Source organism: Heloderma suspectum, chromosome 3, assembly GCF_057233095.1.
Source record: "Heloderma suspectum isolate Gila_16-S chromosome 3, 16-S_ref, whole genome shotgun sequence".
Classification (NCBI taxonomy): domain Eukaryota; kingdom Metazoa; phylum Chordata; class Lepidosauria; order Squamata; family Helodermatidae; genus Heloderma; species Heloderma suspectum.
In genome coordinates, this window is record NC_139460.1 from 324,610,784 (window position 1) to 324,629,894 (window position 19,111).

The following is a 19,111-nucleotide window of genomic DNA, read 5'->3' on the forward strand; positions in this document are numbered from 1 at the left end:
AATGCTGGGAGTTGTAGGACTTTTTTCTGTCTAAACATGCATAGGAGTGCACCCTTATTTTATTTTAGATGATTTGGATCAGAAACCATCTGGCTGGCTTTGTCTCCTGTGAAATTTAAGTAAATCCTCGTAATTGTTAATTTGTGTATCTAGATATAAATTGCCATATGCAGATTTGTGTCCTTATGGGCAAAGGCTCTGAATCTTTTAAGAACCTAGCAACACCCCTGGTCTTAGAGGTTGAAAGCAATGAATCTCTGTGTGACCCCTAACCAGAATTGTAGTTGAAAGGAACCCCAGAACAGGGGTGTGCAGACTTTGTGTGGGTATGTGAGATGAACCCCTGTATTCTGATGTAGCTCAAGGGTGCCTAGGCCATGGGACTTTGGAGCCTGAATAAGCACATCCCGGGCTTGTTTCTGAATAAACATCCAGAAATTAAGCTCTTTCTCACAATCCTGCAGCTACTTGGAACTGGCTAACTCATTTGACATGTAAGTTCAGAGTCATTAGAGAGGTGAACCTAGCCTGGCTACACCATTGACGTTAGAAATGGAGCTAATCACACAATGGGATAAAACAACAGCCTATCTCTGCTAAGGGGACGCTTTTATTGATCCCAGAAATAATTAAGACTTTGCCCTCAGTCTGGGTCTTTCTGGTCACATCTGCTCAGAAGTCCAAAGACGTTCTCACTCAGACTCTTTACTGTGCAAAGAACTCTGTGTGTGCTTTGAAACCCAAGATCTTACTCCAGCCAGTAAAATGTACTAGCTAAGTTAGATCGACTTTCTTGAATTTTGTTTGGGATTCTGTATGTGTGATTGTTCCCTTCCCTTTTTCTTCCTCCCCTGCCCCCAAATAAACTTTTTATATCTGGACATTTGGCTGCATTGTTTTCAAAGGGAATGTTTCAGTAAAACCTTCCCTATGTGCAAGACTGCAGGGTTGCTAAGCGGCCCCTTGGGTTCTTGGGCTACAAGGTTTCATTGAGTTCTGTGTCTTCTGGGCTTTGGGCAAGTAAATCCAAAGAGCCTTCCTTTGTATTTTTTCCTACAGCTGAGCTGAAGGGGGTTTCCTTGATAGAAGTGCCTGAAACTCGCCAAGCGAGGGGACAGAACAGACTAGGCTGTGTTGGGAGATTCAACCTAATCGGTGGCAGCCTGTCAGCAATTCTTTTTGGGGGGAACCCTGGTCAAAACGGCGGCCAGTAGGGAAACTCCACCCCCACCCCCCATCCATGACAAGGTACCACTGGAACTGGGGTGCTCTACCTTCCAGCCTAAGGGCTGAATCCTGTTCCAGAGGAGCTCTTTAGCCACATTCCAGTGGTGGGCAGGGCCAAAGGGGGTGTGGCCCCCAATCCCAGCTTTAGTCTAAAGCATTTATTGGCAGTAGCTAAACCCTGAAAGGGGCATTTCGACCATTCAGAACGTGGTGGTGGGCCGTGCAAAGGCTGAGAATCCACCAAATCATAGGGTGCTTGGGGGAAAGGGGGTGTGGCTGTTTGGGAATCCCAGAGGGCAAGATTGGGACCTGGGGGGCAAGATTTGTTCCCTAGGTCTGAGCTTCTGCACCCCTGCATTAGAAGGCAGGTGCTTAGCATCATGGTTAATCCAGGGTTAATCTGGGCCTAATCCTGGCCAGACCACTATATTGCCCTGTCTGGCAGGCAATACATAATCATAATAAAAAGCAGTTACCCCTTTGCCTTAACTGGAATGAGGTCTTTCCTTGCCCTCTTCTCTGGCTCGCTGGGTGTGTCTGTATCTCTAGCACCAACACAGCACCTCTCTCTTCCCTGGAGCTGCCTTCTCCTCTGGCTGAGGCATCATGCACAAGGGGTGTGTGTGTGTGTGTGTGTGCGTGCACGCGCGCGCACACACGTATACTCACACACAGTGCATCCTTTCAGGAACGCTTGGCTCCGAACACTGCCCCACTCTTCACAGCTATGATGCCTTTGGGATTTCTGGCACACAGATTACACTGGCTTCTTTTTTCCCCAAGCAAGTCAAAAGAAAGGGGGGTGAGGTGTGGGGGGGCCTTCCTTCCCCCCCTTCATGCGAGACTCTGTCCAAGAAGGGAGGGGCAGGTACTCCCCAGAACAGCTGCTCTTTATACTTCAAAGCCCTCCCCCACTGCATTCTGGGCAGGGAAAACCCACCGACCTGTCAGCGTTTAGGCTCTGCCATTCAGAAACCCATTAATACGCACGTATCCATTCTAGCGTACACACTCAGCCCGTGACTTGCACCGTCAAAGCTCGCCAGTCCCCCGCCCACCCCCACCAGGTTCTTCATCCTCTCCCAAGCACCCCGACATCTCCTCCAGACAACCAGGCCTGTGTCTGTTTCTCGGGATCATCTGGGCACTTTGAACAGGGCTAAGCTACTTTCTCTGCTTTGGCTGGTGGCCGGCATGTATGTGTGTATACATACGCAAACAGCAGTGCTCAGAAATAATTTTTCTTAAAAGGTTCTTAAATTTAAAAATACACACAACAACTGGCAGCTCTAAAGGGAGTCTCTAGAAAGCGTTATTCCAGGCCAAGCCCGCTTTCACCACATCCCACACAGCTGCAAGGAGCCCACTGTCCCTATTGTAACGACAAATTAAAGATGCTTCTTGCTGCAAAAAAAATCCCCTATGCAACTCCAAAGGGATTCAGAGGCAGGGGCACTGGATCCAGAACCTGCCTCCCGTTGACAGAAAGGTCCCTGATTTTCAGGGATCCTCCTTTCCCCTCTGCAGCACAGCTTACCCCATTCAGCAGGGTTCCCAGAACCACGGTGCCTTGTTTTTAAGGGGCTGGAGGGCTCCTTTTAAGGGTCCCAAGACCCTCACTCTCCCCTCACAGAGAGGGAGGTCTAAAGCAGCAGTGGGAAACCGCAGGCCCGGGGCCAAACCTGGCCTGTCTGTAGTCTCAATCTGGTCCTCTGGGGTTTCTAGGGGGCCATGCCCCCCCTCCCCTGGCCCATTGCCCCCAGCTACCGATAATTTGGTAAGTTCCTGGCCTTCGTGCTGTTTTTCTCCCCAGTATAAAAGGTTGAGATGCCTCTCCTAAGGCCTAGTGACTGGCTGTAGGAGCTTGAAGCTAAACTTTGCCAGTGTTTCAGGCCCATCCCTTCTGTGGCCCCGAGAGCGTCTCTGAAATGGAATTCAGCCCTTGGGGCTGAAAGAGGCTCAACACCCCTTGTCTGAAGCATCCTGTGGGCACTCAGCCACTCTCTCAGGGAGCAGAGACTGTTCCCCTTCCCTCAAACACACATTGATAAAGCTGGTTGGCCACTGTGTGAACATAATGCTGGACTAGGTGGACCCTTGGTCTGGTCCAGGATGGCTCTTCTTATGTTCTTATAAAGGACACTCTATAACAGGAGTAGGCCACCTGGTGCCCTCCAGATGTTTTGGGCTACAACTCTCAAGTCTCACCCACCAGCATGGCCAATGGTCAGGGATTATTGAAGCTGTAGTCCAAAACATCTGGAGGGTGCCACATTGTGCATCCCTGCTCTAAAATCACCTCAACCCCCCCACCCCCTCCCCAAGCAAGCAGTAAAACAGCAGTATGAACAGGAGCCACCAATTACCCATGAAAATAATGAAAAAGTCTTCACTACCTAAATAACAGAAAGCTGTTGCCAGCTGAAGCTGCCTGGAGAGGGCAATCCATAATGGGTTTGGTTACCACCACTAAAGAGGCCCTGTCCCCAGTCACCACCTGCCTCATCCCTAGAGGGGTGGGGGCACCATGAAGGGCCTCTGGACAAATTTGTATGGGAGAAGGCATCTCCCTAGGCTTTCCTGCCCCAATTAATTTCAGCTGTAGAACAACCACATGGAGGGACAAATGGTAGCAGTGGGTCAGGCCACTCACTAAACCACCTCTGTTCTTTAGCCTAAAAGGCAAAATCTACACCAGTGCCATGCAGCTTCCATGGTTGATGACTGTAAAATGCCAATCCTCGGGTTGTCACTCCCTAGTCAGTCAGTCGAGGATGGCAAGGGACAGATCTGCACTCCCTTTCCCTTCACCGGAATTTATTTCCTTTTAATGTGTTTCCTCCTCGCCTGGCAAAAGTGCCTGCAATGGAGCAAACCAGGATTATTAACAACCAGAAAACAATGGCTGTAATGGATTCCGGGAGCAGGGGTTTAGCCACAAGTGCGTAAGCATTTGGGCGGCAGGGGTGGGGGGATTATGATATTTACCAAAGGTTTGTCCCCAGCAGGTGTGTGTCAAAGTTAGCTCCCCTCCCAGCTGTTCTTGAAGAAGAGAGAAGGCATGAGTTGTGACTTAGTTCTGCACCCTCCATTCTCTTTCTTCCGAGTTGGCAGACAGCAGGTGATCTGAGCACCCGCTGGTCAGCCACTCTTTTTCCTGGAGGGTCACTTTGCGATGGCAGTAAGGGGTGGGAGCCCACATTGGCCTGTCTCCAGGTATTTTGGCACCCTAGGCAAGGTGGGATTTTGTTTCCCTGCTGCTGCCCCCTCTCTTCCCTTCCCCCATCCCCCAGCTGCCACCTCCTCACTCCAACCTTTTCTCCAGCCTCCTCCTCCACTTTACTCTCCCTGCTGCCTGCCTCCCCCTCTAGGGGCCAAGCAGCACCTTGCAGCACTTGAATTTGGTCTCCGGTAGCTGCCCCTGCTTTAGGGCCATATCAGACTTGTTGGAAAGAGTGTGCAACCTGCACATCGGCCACTGCATGTGGAAAACTGCATATGCATGTATTTTTCTCCATGTGCACAGGGCCTATGTACAGTCACAACTTCCCAAGTGCATGTAAACCCAGGGCAAAACGTACATGTGCACTTCTCATGTGAAGATACATCAGTTTTGGCAAGGATTGGAAACAGCAAACAAAAGGCAACGAAGAGTCTTGTGGCACCTTAAAAACTAAGAAATTTATTCTGGCATAAAACTTTAATTTGATGCAGTAGTCCATGCAAGCTTATTCCAGAATAAATTTCTTAGTCTTTATAGTGCCATATGACTCTCTATTCTTTTTGGTGCAAAAGACTAACACTGCAGGCAAAGTGTTCTATTCTGTCATAACAAGGGCTTAATGTCATTGGGAGCTGGTGAGGCCTGGGTTACAGGGTGTTCGCTATAGACTGGGCTTTCACCAATGTCTCTGATAAGTCAAGTTTCCTAGGGAGGCAGGAATAGGACAGCACCTGGAAGCCAGACAAGGTTGTCTGTATGTTGCTCCAACAAGCAGCAGATGGTGACTGAGCCTTAAGTGGGAGTTTGGCTTCCTCTAGGTTGGTTAGCCCCACCTCCACACTAAGGCCTTTTCTCTTGAAGGGGCCTGGTTTGTTTTAGTACCCTCAGGCTGCAACCATGTGGGGGTGGCTGTGGCATGCTGGTGGGCAGGTCCCTGGGGTCTTCCTGGAGAACTCGGTCCTGGGAAGGTGGAAGCCTTGTGACACTTTTCTGTAACTGGGTCCTCTCCCTGAAGCATTAATTCAGGAGCCTCTTCTGAGGATAAGAGGTTGAGATGCTCGGAGGATGAAAGTTCAGAGTCCTGGACAAAGAGAGCTGTGAGCTGGCTGAAGGCACCTTGGGGGGTGCAGGGTGTCTCTCGGGGTATGACACATCTCTGATGTAGGTGGTGGATCCACTGCTTTGCAAGAATGCCTGCTGCTTGTTGCCACCTATGCTTTGTTTGTATGTTTGTAAATAAAGCAAATAGTACAAAATTGTCCTTAGGTCTCCAGTGCTCTCATCCAATGAGAACCAAACCTGGCTTGTGCTGCTCCTGCAAGCCGTTTCCCCCAATTTTGCTATGTACTTGATTTGTTTTGTTTACAAGAGACTATTAAAAGCCTACAGTCAGCTGAGCTGCTTTCTAAGCTCAGCAAATTCTCCAGGAATGAATGGATGACTTGGGAATAAATCAGTGCTTTCATCATGAACGTCCTGGAAAAGATGAGCCTGGGCAGGGAGAAAGCCACGGCAAAGGAGGAACTTATCTGGTGAAGAGACGCCAGATAAGATACTTGGCAGCGAGCGAGCCAGCTTTCATTGCCGGTGAAGTGCGCTGCTTCCTGCTATTGAGAACAGCGATGCTGAAAGCCAACAGAACACACCAATGTACATTCATAAAGCAGCAGTCTGTTCCCCAGAAGCTTCCAGCCTCTGCCAAGGTCAACCAGCCTGCTGGGTCCGATAACGTCTAGGTCTAGTTTCTGGGTCTCAGCCCACAGTTGTGCTGCGCCAGATCTTTCATCACGGCCTTGCGACACCATAGCCTCCATGCTTGTAGTCTTCTTAGCCACAGATTGTTCCCATCATCCCCTCTTTTGAAGAAAAAGCAGCCATCAGGCCCTGATCTGGAACATGCTCTCAATCCTATTATGCTCCCAACGCTGCTGTCCCTACGGTTGTTTTTTCCATCTAAATAGAAGTGTCCAGATTAAGCAAGGGTTTTTTTAAAGGTATGCTGATCATAATATGTAGCTTGGTTCTTAGTTTAGCTGCAAAGTCTGACAGGACTGCACTCTGAGAGTCTGAGATTACTTTTTTTTCCCAGTGTGACGAATCCACACAACTATCAAACCCGGTTTACAAACTTCCCTTATGGCTGACACGCCTGGAAACCTTTTGGTGCTTGAAGTAGAAAATCCAAATAGGGCTCTCCCCCAGATAACAACATAGTGTTAATACAATTGGTGTTATATGTAGAATAGGATAAACTAAAATAATTGTCCATCTGCTGCCCTGTAAAGGTACCCTAAAACCAGCCCCCCAGATGGGCCATATCATGTTTGGGTTGGGCCTGACTTATGAAAGAGTCTCTCTTGTCTCCACTTTCTCGGTCTTGGAAGCACATCACCGCCTCTGGTTTTGCAAGCATGTTAAGATTTCCCATGGATGTGTATCTGCTTATTGATTGAAGAATGAGAGTGGTATGTGTGTGGCAGGAACCAGAGAGGGCAACCCCAGGATGAGAGGGATCAAACAAGCACATGCTTTGGAAACTGAGTGCTAGAAGAGGAAGCATGATCACAGCCCTGCTCAGTGGCTTCTTGGCTTTTCCTTGAAAGGAGGAAATACAGGTCTACAGTCCACAGGGGAAAGTATGTGAGTCATCAGAGGGGGTTTTAAAAACAGGAAGAGAGCTGTACAGGGAGAATGGGGACAGGGGGGGAGGCTCCTGAAGGCTTCTGCTTCACATCCCAAAGGTGATGTACAAGCAGCAACATACTGCTTTTCAACTCCCCCAAGATGCTTCAGGGACGATTTCTAAAACACCTAGATTAAGAACAATCATATTCCTCCTCCTCCATCTCACCTCTTTTCTCCCTTGCTCCAAATATAAGCACTCACCCCTCCTAAATCTTTATACGTCTTCATTTTATATCCTCATCCCACTTCATCACCATCACTCCACAGAAACCAACCAGGACCAAATGATGCCAAACTATCTTTCCATCTCTGCTCTTTAAGATATTACTTGTACCTTCACCTGTTACCTGTACAGGTTTATGCTGTGCGAATCACTGCACCCCTTCTTCTGAGTCTCTTCCCCTCCAGATACCCAATGGAGAGCAATGTACCCTGCACCTCAAAGGAACACAGACCCAATGTGAAGTTTTAAAGCTTTATTAAGACCAGTAATACACAGCACACATCAGTCCATAATTCTACTATTGACTAACAAACAAATGTTCTGTTGCCTCACCAGTCCCAGTACTTCTCATAAGGGTGATCACGCGAGGATCAGGAACAGTGGACCCCATGTATAAAAGACCAAGGCTCCTGATCATATGAAGGGATATTTCTACCCTTCAGGGTGGGTATCCTTGACAAGTCTGTCCTAACTAATGCAAGAAGAATGACAGGTGATGTTTGGGCTTTGCCAAGATGAACCTTCAGGTGCTGGGTAAGATTTTCGTGGTTCCAGCCCCTCCTCCATGCCTCTGGCAGCTCCTCCACCCAAAGGACAATGTCAGATTCAATTCCTGTTATCATGCCTTATCCATTTCAGAAAGTTAGGTTTTGACCAACTGTCTGCTCCAGCTATTTAACCTTAGCCAATACTCTTACATGCATTTATGGCACTCAGGGTTACAAACATTTAATCTGCAAAACAAGCAAGTGTTACAGCCCCCCCTAGGATAAATCCCACCACCACCACAATTCAATTCACATTTCCCCTTGCCTTTCATGGTCAACTGAGCACGAGGTCACAAGCTGTTCAAGAGAGCACAGCATACACAGCAGGCAGGCCTGGGAAGTCCCTCCTTCAGGGATCTAGCCACGCAGCACATATTATGGAGGGCCCCAAGTTCAGGGGATGCCGCCCAATGCTATAAAGTCGCCTCATCCAAAGCGCCTCTTATAAATTAATCTCCCTTTTGGTCATGTCACCCCCTCCTTCAGTCCTTACGCTGGCTCCCTGCCTCACTCTGCATCAGCTTCAAGGTTCTAATCCTCAAGTTCGGACTTCCCCACTTCCTTGCCACATATATCTTCTCTTCTGAAAAATACTAGGTCTCTTTGTCTGTCTCCAGCTGCCATTCTTTCCATCGAGCATCTCCCTGGGTCAATTGCAGCCTCCACTATTTCTCTTTTGACAATCTGTTTCCCGCTCTACAGACATCTTTGATTTTCCACTGCCTCCTCAACCGTCCTGCCCCCGTTGCTGCTGGCTTCTGCCCTACTCCCGTCTTGACTGCTTGCTGGCAATTGCAAGACCTTTCCATGGGACTGGGTCACCCCTATGGTCTGTACAACAACCTGCACGCTGTGGATTAAACAGAGTCTCTCTACTGACGTAAAAGGTAAAGGCTCCAGCATTTCATTTTCAGTGGGGGACCAAACAGTTTCCAAAGAAAGACCCCAAATCTTTTTCTCATCGAGTCACTGATGTTCACAGCTCCATTTGACTGCACCTGTGGTACACTGCTGTCCCCATTATGTCTTGTTTGGGCCTGAACCATAGGCCAACCTTCCCCAACCTGGTGCCCTCCAGACATTGGGGCTACAACTCCCACAATCCCTCAGCCAGCGATATCGCACTCCAACACATCTGGAGGGCATCAGCTTGGCCTATGGCTTAGCTGGCCTTTGAATCCAGGCCTCCATCATCATCACCACCCAACACGTGCACACATCCACTGGATCGCACTGATTCTCGACAAGGCAGCACAGCAGACACCAGGCCCCACTTCACACCCCAGCCCCGATCGATGTCCACGCAGAAAGGGGCTCTTTGGCCTCCGCATCCCCAGAGGTGCTACCCTGAACATATCAACCAATCTAGTGCAACCAATAATATGACCATCCGAATTACTCTATCAAAATGTGGGAAAGGTGAGCCCAACTCCTGATCTGCGCCTTGTGAAGGCTGCCAGCCCGTGGCCCCTTATGATGATAAGGAAGAGTGCCGGTGGAACTGGGCCATGAGCAGCTGCTATGGGCAGCGGAGAGAGATGTGGGGACAACAATGGTGGAAGGGTGAGGAGAGGGGAACAGGCAGAAGCCCCGAGGTGTGTAAGCATGTCTGCCAAGGGTGTAAACAGTAACTAACCAGCTAGCTGCTATAACCTCAGCTGCTCAGGACATCCACATTGTCAGGGAGCATCTCTAGTTGGCAAAGAGGAAAAGAAAAAGGATCCTCCAGTGCACAGGGCAGTAGTGTGCTCCAGGGGGTGCAGTGTGCTCCAGACGTAATCCTGCCATTTGGCTACGCACATAAAAACGGGGGTGGGGAAGAGGGTGCATCCCATCAGATAGCCTCTGACTGTTGGTGTACAGGGTGTCCACGGTCCCAGTGCTGATAAGCTTCCCCGTTGGCTCTGCAGGCTGCCAGAGATGCAAGGATTCCTGTAGCAGGACATTGGCTGTGTCTGCCCTGAAGCGCTGGGGCAGGTGATTCCTGAGGAAAGGATCTGTCCTCACTTCCTGGAAGACTGGCTGTCTGCAAGAGGGAGGGAGGGAGAGAGAGGAGCTGTCAGCAGCTAAAGCGGAATTCAGAAAAGGCGGGTTCTGTCCTCAGGGCGACACTTGTTCAACCTGTTCACAAACACGGCACTGAAACATCGGCACAAAGGAATCTGCCCTGAAATCACAGCAGTTGCCTGTTCCAAGCATGCATTGGGTGCAGTTGGGCAAATGCCTGCAAGCGATGGTGATTTCAGCTTGCTCAGCAATGACTAAGTGCCTGAAGCTCGCTGGTGGAAGGATGGGGAGGCTGTGCCCACAGTGACTTCCTCCTTCTCTGGAGGATTTGCATGAGCACTTGGTGCCAGGGGAAACAGTTACTACAACACAGAGCTATAGTAACATTACTATTTACTTATGGGAAGAGGCGAGATTTGAACTAAGGACTTCCTCATTCATGGCCCATCCTCTTTGCTGTCACATTACACTACCGATGCCCTGACTTCTCAAAGGAAAGGCCTGACCTGTTTTCCAGCTCTCCAAAGCTGCACCAGCTTCCTAAAGTTCAGAATCCCATAATCCAGAAGTCTAAATATTATCCTTCTTGCCAATCTGAACTTGGAGGAGGTTCCTTCCAGCTCCAAACACAACCCACAACCATCAGTTTGAGCAGCCTTCTCCCACCTGACGCTCTCCAGATGTGTTGGACTACAACCCCCACTGGCCCTAGGCGCATGGCCATTTGGGAGTTGTAGTCCAACACATCTGGAGGGACCCAGGCTGGGGAAGGCCGAGTTAGGCAGAGCCCCTTCGTACCTGTGCAGCTCCATTTTCTAATCTGTTCACATGGCCACATGGCCAGCTCCACTTTCCCTGGAAAGCCAAGAGCGTGGGCATCCAGGACAGCTTCCTGGAGTGCCTGACCTTTCTCCTTCATAACTGCTTTTCCCTGCAGCAAAGGTGCAAAGCGTGATGGGCAGATACGTCCCCTTAAACGTACAGTGGGCACAATGCCGGGCAGACCTGACCGGCCCCGATTCCCCAGCACTTGTCCTCTGCATATTTCAGGATGCACCTTTGTCCTTCACCCTTTCTCAGCTGTGGACACAGCAGCTGCAAGCACAATTGCCAGTGGTTTGGAATCCCCTTTCCAAGCATGCAACCAGGCACATGACCCGTGATGGTAGCTGTGGACTCACGTGCTGGGTGAGGAGTCCCTCTGCTGCTTGGCTCATCTCTGGCTCCTAGCCCCTGCCCCTGCCCCTGCCTGACTCCTTGCCATCTCAAGATTGGGTTCCTTCCAAAAATAAATTAGCCCATTAGCACTGTTTGCTCAGTTTCCAGCCTGCAAAATGGGGCCATGCTCTTCCCGTCTGAAAAGCTCATGAGGATTAATCAATGTCTAGGAAGCCTTCTGCAGATCATGCTGGGTGACGGGGGAAGCATATCTAAAAAGCCAGACAAAGATGAGCAGAGGGCTATCTTCAAAACTGCCAGGGTTCTCTGTGCCCTTTATCTGATCCGATTTGTACAAACTGTGGCTTTCCCTTCGAAATACACATTACTAGCAAGTGGGAAAGGTTCGCATCCTCCCCTCTAGCCCTTCATAACACAATCAGATGAAGCAGCCCTGTACGTAAGTAGGCTGAAGGGGCAGGGGAAGGAACAACAAGCTGCCCAGGACACTCAACCCCCCGCCCCCTTCCGACCAGCAGAACACTGGCTTAGCCTCTTGCTTGCTTCTTGCAGTGCCCTAGATAAGAAATCTAATGTTAAAAACTCCTCCCAGCCACAAAGCCATAAAGGTTAGAAATGTGCAATTTCTGTGACTTTCAGGATGTTGGCCCACATTGCAAAGGGATCATAGTCCAGAGGTAGAGCACCTGCTTTGCATGCAGAAGGTCGCAGGTTCAATCCCTGGCATCTCCAGCTAGAAAAAGATGAGGTAGCAGGAGATGGAAAATATGTCTGCCTGACACCATGGAGAACAGCTGCCAGTCAAGGGAGACAACAGTGGGCCAGGTGGACGAATCATATGACTCAGTTGTGCCATGGGAAGACAGCTTTATACAGCCATACTGTCCTTTCCCGTTTGGCCCTGCCTCCACTTTCTTCCCCTTCTTCTGTTCAATTTCTCTTCTGTTGGATTTTAGAATGTAAGCTCCTCAGGGCAGAAATCTGTTCCTTTGTACTCTGTAAACTGCCACACATACTGATGGTGCTATCTATACTGAACAATTGATCAACTGATAGAAAGCGTACAAGAGAGATAAGATAGATAAGATATTCCTATTTACACAGCAATCCTGTGGACATTGAGAATACAGGAAATACAAAACATTTGCCAAAGAAGGCTGATCGGTGGGAAGTCTAAATGGAGAGGACTAGAAGCTTCTTCCCCTTCATGGATCACTGCCTTTTTGTGGCGAAGGGGTTTGCGTGACTCGGTGAAGCCATAAGCTATGCCGTGCAGGGCCACGCAAGATGGACAGGTCATGGCGGAGAGTTCTGACAAAATGTGGTCCACTGGAGAAGGAAATGGCAACCCACTCCAGTATTCTTGCCAAGAAAACCCCATGGAACGTATCACAAGGCTAAAAGAGATGCCATCGGAAGGTGTCCAATATACTACTGGGGAAGAGCAGAGGGTATTTCCAAGTAGCGCCAGAAAGAGTGAAGCGGCTGGGCCAAAGCCGAAAGGACACTCAGCTGTGGATGTGTCTGGTGGTGAAAAGAAAATCCGATGCGGTAAAGAACAATACTGTTTAGGAACCTGGAATGTCAGATCAATGAATCAAGGTAAGCTGGAGGTGGTCAAACATGAGATGGCAAGACTGAACATCGACATCTTGGGAATCAGTGAACTAAAATGGACAAGCATGGGCGAATTTAATTCAGGTGACCATTATATCTACTACTATGGGCAAGAATCCCTTAGAAGAAATGGAGTAGCACTCATAGTCAACAAAAGGGTGGGAAAAGCAGTACTGGGGTACAATCTCAAAAACCATAGAATGATCTCAGTATGAATCCAAGGCAAACCATTCAGCATCACAGTAATTCAAGTCTATGCCCCAACCACTGAGGCCAAAGAAGCTGAGGTTGATCGGTTCTATGAAGACCTACAACACCTTCTAGAACTAACACCAACAAAAGATGTCCTTTTCATCATAGGAGATTGGAATGCTAAAGTAGGAAGTCAAGAAATCACCGGGATAACAGGCAAGCATGGCCTTGGTGTACAAAATGAAGCAGGACAAAGGCTAATAGAGTTTTGCCCAGAGAACATGCTGATCATAGCAAACACTCTTTTCCAACAGCACAAGAGGCGACTCTACACATGGACATCACCAGATGGTCAATATCGAAATCAGATTCATTAAGTACTTTGCAGCAAAAGATGGAGAAGCTCTATACAGTCAGTCAAAACAAGACCTGGAGCTGACTGTGGCTCAGATCATAAGCTGCTTCTTGCAAAATTTCGGCTTAAATTGAAGAACGTAGGGAAAACCACTAAACCATTCAAGTATGACCTAAATCATATCCCTTCTGAATATACAGTGGAGGTGACAAATAGATTTCAGGGATTAGACCTGATAGACAGAGTGCCTGAGGAACTATGGACGGAGGTCCGTAACATTGTTCAGGAGGCAGCAACTCAATCCATCCCAAAGAACAAGAAATGCAAGAAAGCAAAGTGGCTGTCTGAGGAGGCTTTACAAGTAGCTGAGGAAAGAAGGGAAGCAAAAAGCAAGGGAGAAAGGGGAAGATATATCCAACTGAATGCAGATTTCCAGAGAATAGGAAGGAGAGACAAGAAGGCCTTCTTAAATGAACAATGCAAAGAAATCAAGGAAAACAATAGAATGGGAACGACTAGAGACCTCTTCAAGAAAATCAGAGATCTCAAGGGACCGTTTTGTGCAAAGACGGGCATGATAAAGGACAAAGAAGGCAGGGACCTAACAGAAGCAGATGAGATTAAGAAGAGGTGGAAAGAATACACAGAGAACTATACAGGAAAGATCTTAATGTCCCTGATAGCCATGATAGTGCGGTCAGTGAACCTGAGCCGGACATCCTCGAGAGTGAAGTCAAGTGGGCCTTAGCAAGCATTACTAACAACAAAGCTAGCGGAGATGATAGTCTTTCAGCTGAGCTATTTAAAAGCCTAAAAGATGATGCTGTTAAAGTGCTGCACTCAATATGCCAAGAAATTTGGAACACTCAACAGTGACCACAAGACTGGAAAAGGTCAGTTTACATTCCAATTCCAAAGAAGCGCAATGCCAAAGAGTGTTCAAACTACCATACAATTGCTCTCATTTCACATGGCAGCAAGGTTATGCTCAAAATCCTACAAGCTAGGCTTCAGCAATATGCGAACCGAGAACTACTGGAAGTACAAGCTGGGTTTCGAAGAGGCAGAGGAACTAGAGATCAAATTGCCAACATTTGCTGGATCATGGAGAAAGCAAGAGAATTCCAGAAAACGTCTATTTCTGCTTCACTGACTACGCTAAAGCCTTTGATTGTGTGGATCACAACAAACTGTGGCAAATTCTGAAAGAGATGGGAGTACCAGACCACCTTACCTGTCTCCTGAGAAACCTGTATGAGGGTCAAGAAGCAACAGTAAGAACCGGACATGGAACAACAGACTGGTTCAAAATTGGGAAAGGAGTACGACAAGGCTGCATATTGTCGCCCTGCTTATTTAACTTATATGCACAGTACACCATGAGAAACGCCGGGTTGGATGAATCACAGGTCGGAATTAAGATTGCTGGGGGAATTATCAACAACCTCCAATATGCAGACGATACCACCCTAATGGCAGAAAGCAAAGAAGATCTAAAGAGCCTCTTGTTGAGGGTGAAAGAGGAGAGTGCAAAAGCTGGTTTGAAACTCAACATTAAAAAAACGAAGATCATGGCATCTGGCCCCATCACTTCCTAGCATATAGAAGGGGAAGAAATGGAAGCAGTGACAGATTTTATTTTCTTGGGCTCCAAGATCACCGCAGACGGTGCCTGTAGCCAGGAAATTAAAAGACGCTCGCTCCTTGGAGGAAAGCTATGGCAAACCTAGACAGCATAGTAAGAAGCAGAGACATCACCTTGCTGACAAAGGTTCATATAATCAAAGCTATGGTTTTCCCAGTAGCAACATATGGCTTTGAGAGCTGGACTATAAGGAAGGCTGAGTGCCAAAGAATCAATGCTTTCGAACTGTGGTGCTGGAGAAGACTCTTATGAGTCCCCTGGACTGCAAGGAGGTCAAATCAGTCAATCCCAAAGGAAATCAACCCTGACTGCTCACTGGAAGGACAAAAGCTGAAGCTCAAATATTGTGGCCACCTAATGCGAAGAGAAAAGTCACTGGAAAAGACTCTGGTGCTGGGAAAGATTGAAGGCAAAAGGAGAAGGGGACGGCAGAGGATGAGATGGCTACATAGCATCACCGATGCAATGAATATGAACTTGAGCACGCTCTGGGAGAGGACAGGAAGGCCTGGCGTGCTATGGTCCATGGGGTCACAAAGAGTTGGACACGACTGAATGACTGAACAACAACAGAAGCGTCTTCTTTTTTAAAGAAAGCATAATGATGTGGCTTTAAGTGGAAGATCCATAAGCCCTCACATTGACACTGTAGGGAGACTTTATCTTCTATTCTGTTCATGTCCCCAGAAGTTCTGTTCCCCTTTCCCTGGAAAGCTGAAAGAACGTGGGCTTGAGAGACAGTTTCCTGGTGTGTTTGTTCATTTTCCGCATTTCAGCCATACTTCCTTTTCAGCACAACATGACAGTAACAGGAGTGAAGCAGGGAAGAGGTAACATTTGTTAACGGCCCTCTTGATCCAGGCTGGATAGAGCTCATATTGCAGGAGACGGAATGCAGAGGCGTCAGGAATAAACAGAGGGCACCAGCAGCAGAGGGGGAACTGGGAATACTCCATGGGGCCAGTGACATGATGCCAGAACCAAAAATCTACTCCTCATGTCTGATCCCATCTGTGCCACGCTTGCACTGTGCAGACATGAGAAAATCACTTCTTTCTCCCCATTTTTTGTCCTATCTGTCAACAGCACAAGGGAGAAGAGGTCAGCTGTGCCACTGAAGCCTTACAACTGGCGAGCGTGAAGGAACCGTCCCAGGTCAAACTTCACAGGTAGCAACATTCCTGTCACCCACAAACACAATTCTTTCCTAATGTAGTCCACACACTCATGGGCCGTCAAGTAATGAGATATCAAGGGCACATGTGAACCAGTCCAAAGCAGGCAACAAAAGGGTGCTTTGGTCTTACTCTGCCTGCTCCTTGCTGATGATCCAGAAGAGCCAGGGCGACTGGTTTGCTGGGGACCAGACTGGGAGAACTGTGGCGCGATGGTTGGGATCTTTCCCCTTCCGGGCTTGATGTTCTGGAAGTCTGGAGAGCAGGGGAGCTGCGGTTTGCTGGCAAAGCTGGAAAGAAAGTCACTGCAAGAGGGAAAACAGAATTAAAGCAGGGAACAGACTACACGTTGTGAGCCTGAGAAAGATGGAAGAGGCAACAGTCAACCAAGAACCCCAAGGACAACACGGACAGAAGATGATACTGGGGCAAGAAGTTTGGAATTCTGGAACAAAAGGCTCAGCTTCCCACAGCTGCAATAAGCTTTGCCAACCAACCAGGTTAGCATAAATCGATACTGGAGACTTGGTTTTGGTTGACATCAGCCAAATCACAAAATATTTAAACACATATTAAACAAATCAACCAACTGACAAGGAACTATATTCAAACTATTGATTCAAACAGAGATTTCACACAAATCCCTCAGCTTTCCCCATAAAGTCTTCAGCTTAACTTGCCAGTCCACATGCCCTGCTGTAATTGCATACACGAAACAGAAATAAATTCACAGGCTTCCTCTGTTTGTCCCTCTCTCCATTTTCCTCCCCTTCCCTTTTTTTTGCCTCCCTGAGTTAAATTTTAAGTTGTAAGCTCCTCGGGGCCGAGACCTGTCCTCTTGTATTTTTGTCAAGCACTCTGCACCTGGTGGGCACAATACACCCTTTCTGCTAAGGGTGGCTGGCTGCCTGTCAGGCTCTGGGGAGACCTCTTTGGAGGAAGACTCTCATCCCTTAGCACACCTCTCTCCTACAGTAGACCTGGGGCAACTGGGGGCCCGGGGTCCTGTGGCAGGGAAGCCTCGCCTGCGGTCCCCAAGAACCCCATCCAAGCCCAGCTGTAGACTCTCCTCCCAGCCATGGCTCACCAGAGCACCGGCGGTGATGGACCAGGTGGGACGCTCAGAGCCGCTGTCACAACACCCGCCTGGCTGCCAGAAGACCCTTGTGCCCAGGGGATACGCAGCAGCAAGGGTCTGCTCAGGAGAGGAAGACCCAGCCGCAAACGGTCCTTCAGGGACAGCCAGCATATAAGCTGTCAGTCTTCCTCAGACTTTCGCTGAGTTAACAGCTCCCCTAGGGCTGCTTTGCTCCAGTTATGGGCTCAGGACAGTGCCATGGAACAGCAGACGTTCGAGCTGTGGGACAGCTACTGTAAAGTTGCCCAGGCTCAACATTTGTCTCAGGGCTGAGTCTTGGAACCTGTTTTCAGTGCTGGAACTGAAGCAACAATACTGTGCTGAAGTAATAATAAAGGAACGTGCCTCTGAGCATGGACAGAGAGAATGAAAATTTCCCTTGATACTGCCTGGCCACAACTTGCCTTCACACTTGAGCAGATTAGGAGAAGTGGTTTGTTTGTTTGTTTGTTTGTTTGTTTGCAATATTTGCATACCACTCCATATCTAGAGCAGATTTCTGGGCAAAGGAGTGCTTAAGCACACACACCCTCCATAAAAAAATGTTAGGTGCTGAATGCACCCCTCTACCGTGGCACACTGATGGTGTCGCTAGGCAGGAGCTCTGCCAGTCTTAACAGCCATAATGTGATCTGCCAAGCTGGGAGCAACCTGGTTCTCCCAAGGGGAAAAAAGGATGACGAGAGTCCTGAGAGGTCCCATGTGTAGAGAAGTAATTAAGGCGGGACCTCAAAGGCTCCCCAAGCCCCTTTCCATCAAAGGAAGTCATTGTAATGGGCAGGCGGTAGAAGGATGGACTGGGAATCTTCCCTCCTGAAAGGAATGCGGACAAGCTAGCCGCCCGTCCCAGGGCTGCCCAGTCACCTGCTCTGCAGGTGGCCTTTCTCCGGCTCCCGAGGCCTGCCTTTTGCAGAGAGTTGCCACTGATGGCAGGGCTGTGCTAATCAGCAGTCAGAACGTCTGTCTGAGCAGGCTCGCTGCTGCCCGGCTGCTCCCTGTCCTTTGACAGCTCCTCTCTGGTATCTTTTCAGAAAATCTTGCCAACCGTTTCCGTTCCATTGGGAAAGCTCTTGTCAGAAGCGACCATGAGCTGGTGGAATCTCAATTCCTGCCCCTAGAAATAAACTTGGAGGTCCAGAGCCCACGGAGGGGATTTGACATGTCTCTCTTAGGGGAACAGTTTGACTGACAGGACCAGTGGGCCATTTAAATCACGTGGCCCACCTAACAGCCTGACCGCACGGGTAACCCTTCATTGATATCCCACTGGCATTATTCACTCCACCTGGAGTGTACGCATCAGCCTTCCCCAACCTGACGCCCTCCAGATGGTTCAGACTACAAGCACCATCACCCCCAGCCAGCATAGCCAATGGCTGGGGATGATGGGAATTGTAACCCAACCCATCTGGGGGGCATCAGGTTGGGGAAGACTGATATATACATGGACACCTACCAAAGGACCTCCTGTTCGTGGTTACGCTTCAGTGTGAGGCTCAACAGGCCACCTCCAAAGCTGACTGAATGCCCTTAGTGCATCATGGGAAGTTGGGGGTGGGAGGGCCATGGCTCAGCAACAGAGTATGTCTAACGTCCCATGTTCTATATTTGTGGAGATTGCCGCCCACCCTCCAGGAGCTGATTGGGGTGGGGGTGGGGGTTTGATTGTGGAAATAGTGCAAGAGGAAAGGCTTAAACAGGCTCCCTCTTGGGCCTTAATTCCATTCAAGGCCCCTCACAGCTGCTTTGATGTTTTGGGAATGATGTCGGAAGACTTACTGTCTAGTTTAGCTCTTAGACAAAATATGCTCCGTCAGCCAACCCTGGCCTCTCCCTCAAACTCCTATGTAGAGGATGAGTGTGCTGAATAGAGGAAGCTGCCTTGTACAGAGTCATC

At 48.8% G+C, this 19,111-nt stretch overlaps 1 protein-coding gene across 4 annotated transcripts in view; it reads right to left on the reverse strand.

Moving 5' to 3' along the window:
- Positions 1-7,596: 7,596 nt before the first annotated feature.
- Positions 7,597-19,111, reverse strand: part of ARMC9 (armadillo repeat containing 9) — a 144,014-nt gene continuing 132,499 nt past the window's right edge. For 2 of the 4 annotated variants that reach the window (XM_084847731.1, XM_084847730.1), the window contains 2 exons: positions 16,209-16,381; positions 7,597-9,932 (listed from right to left, as the gene is read on the reverse strand). In XM_084847731.1, coding sequence (XP_084703857.1) covers positions 9,910-9,932; positions 16,209-16,381 — 196 coding nt within the window. In that variant the 3' untranslated portion in view covers positions 7,597-9,909. The remainder of the gene's footprint in view (positions 9,933-16,208; positions 16,382-19,111) is intronic. The other 2 variants (XM_084847733.1, XM_084847729.1) reach the window with 1 other exon arrangement.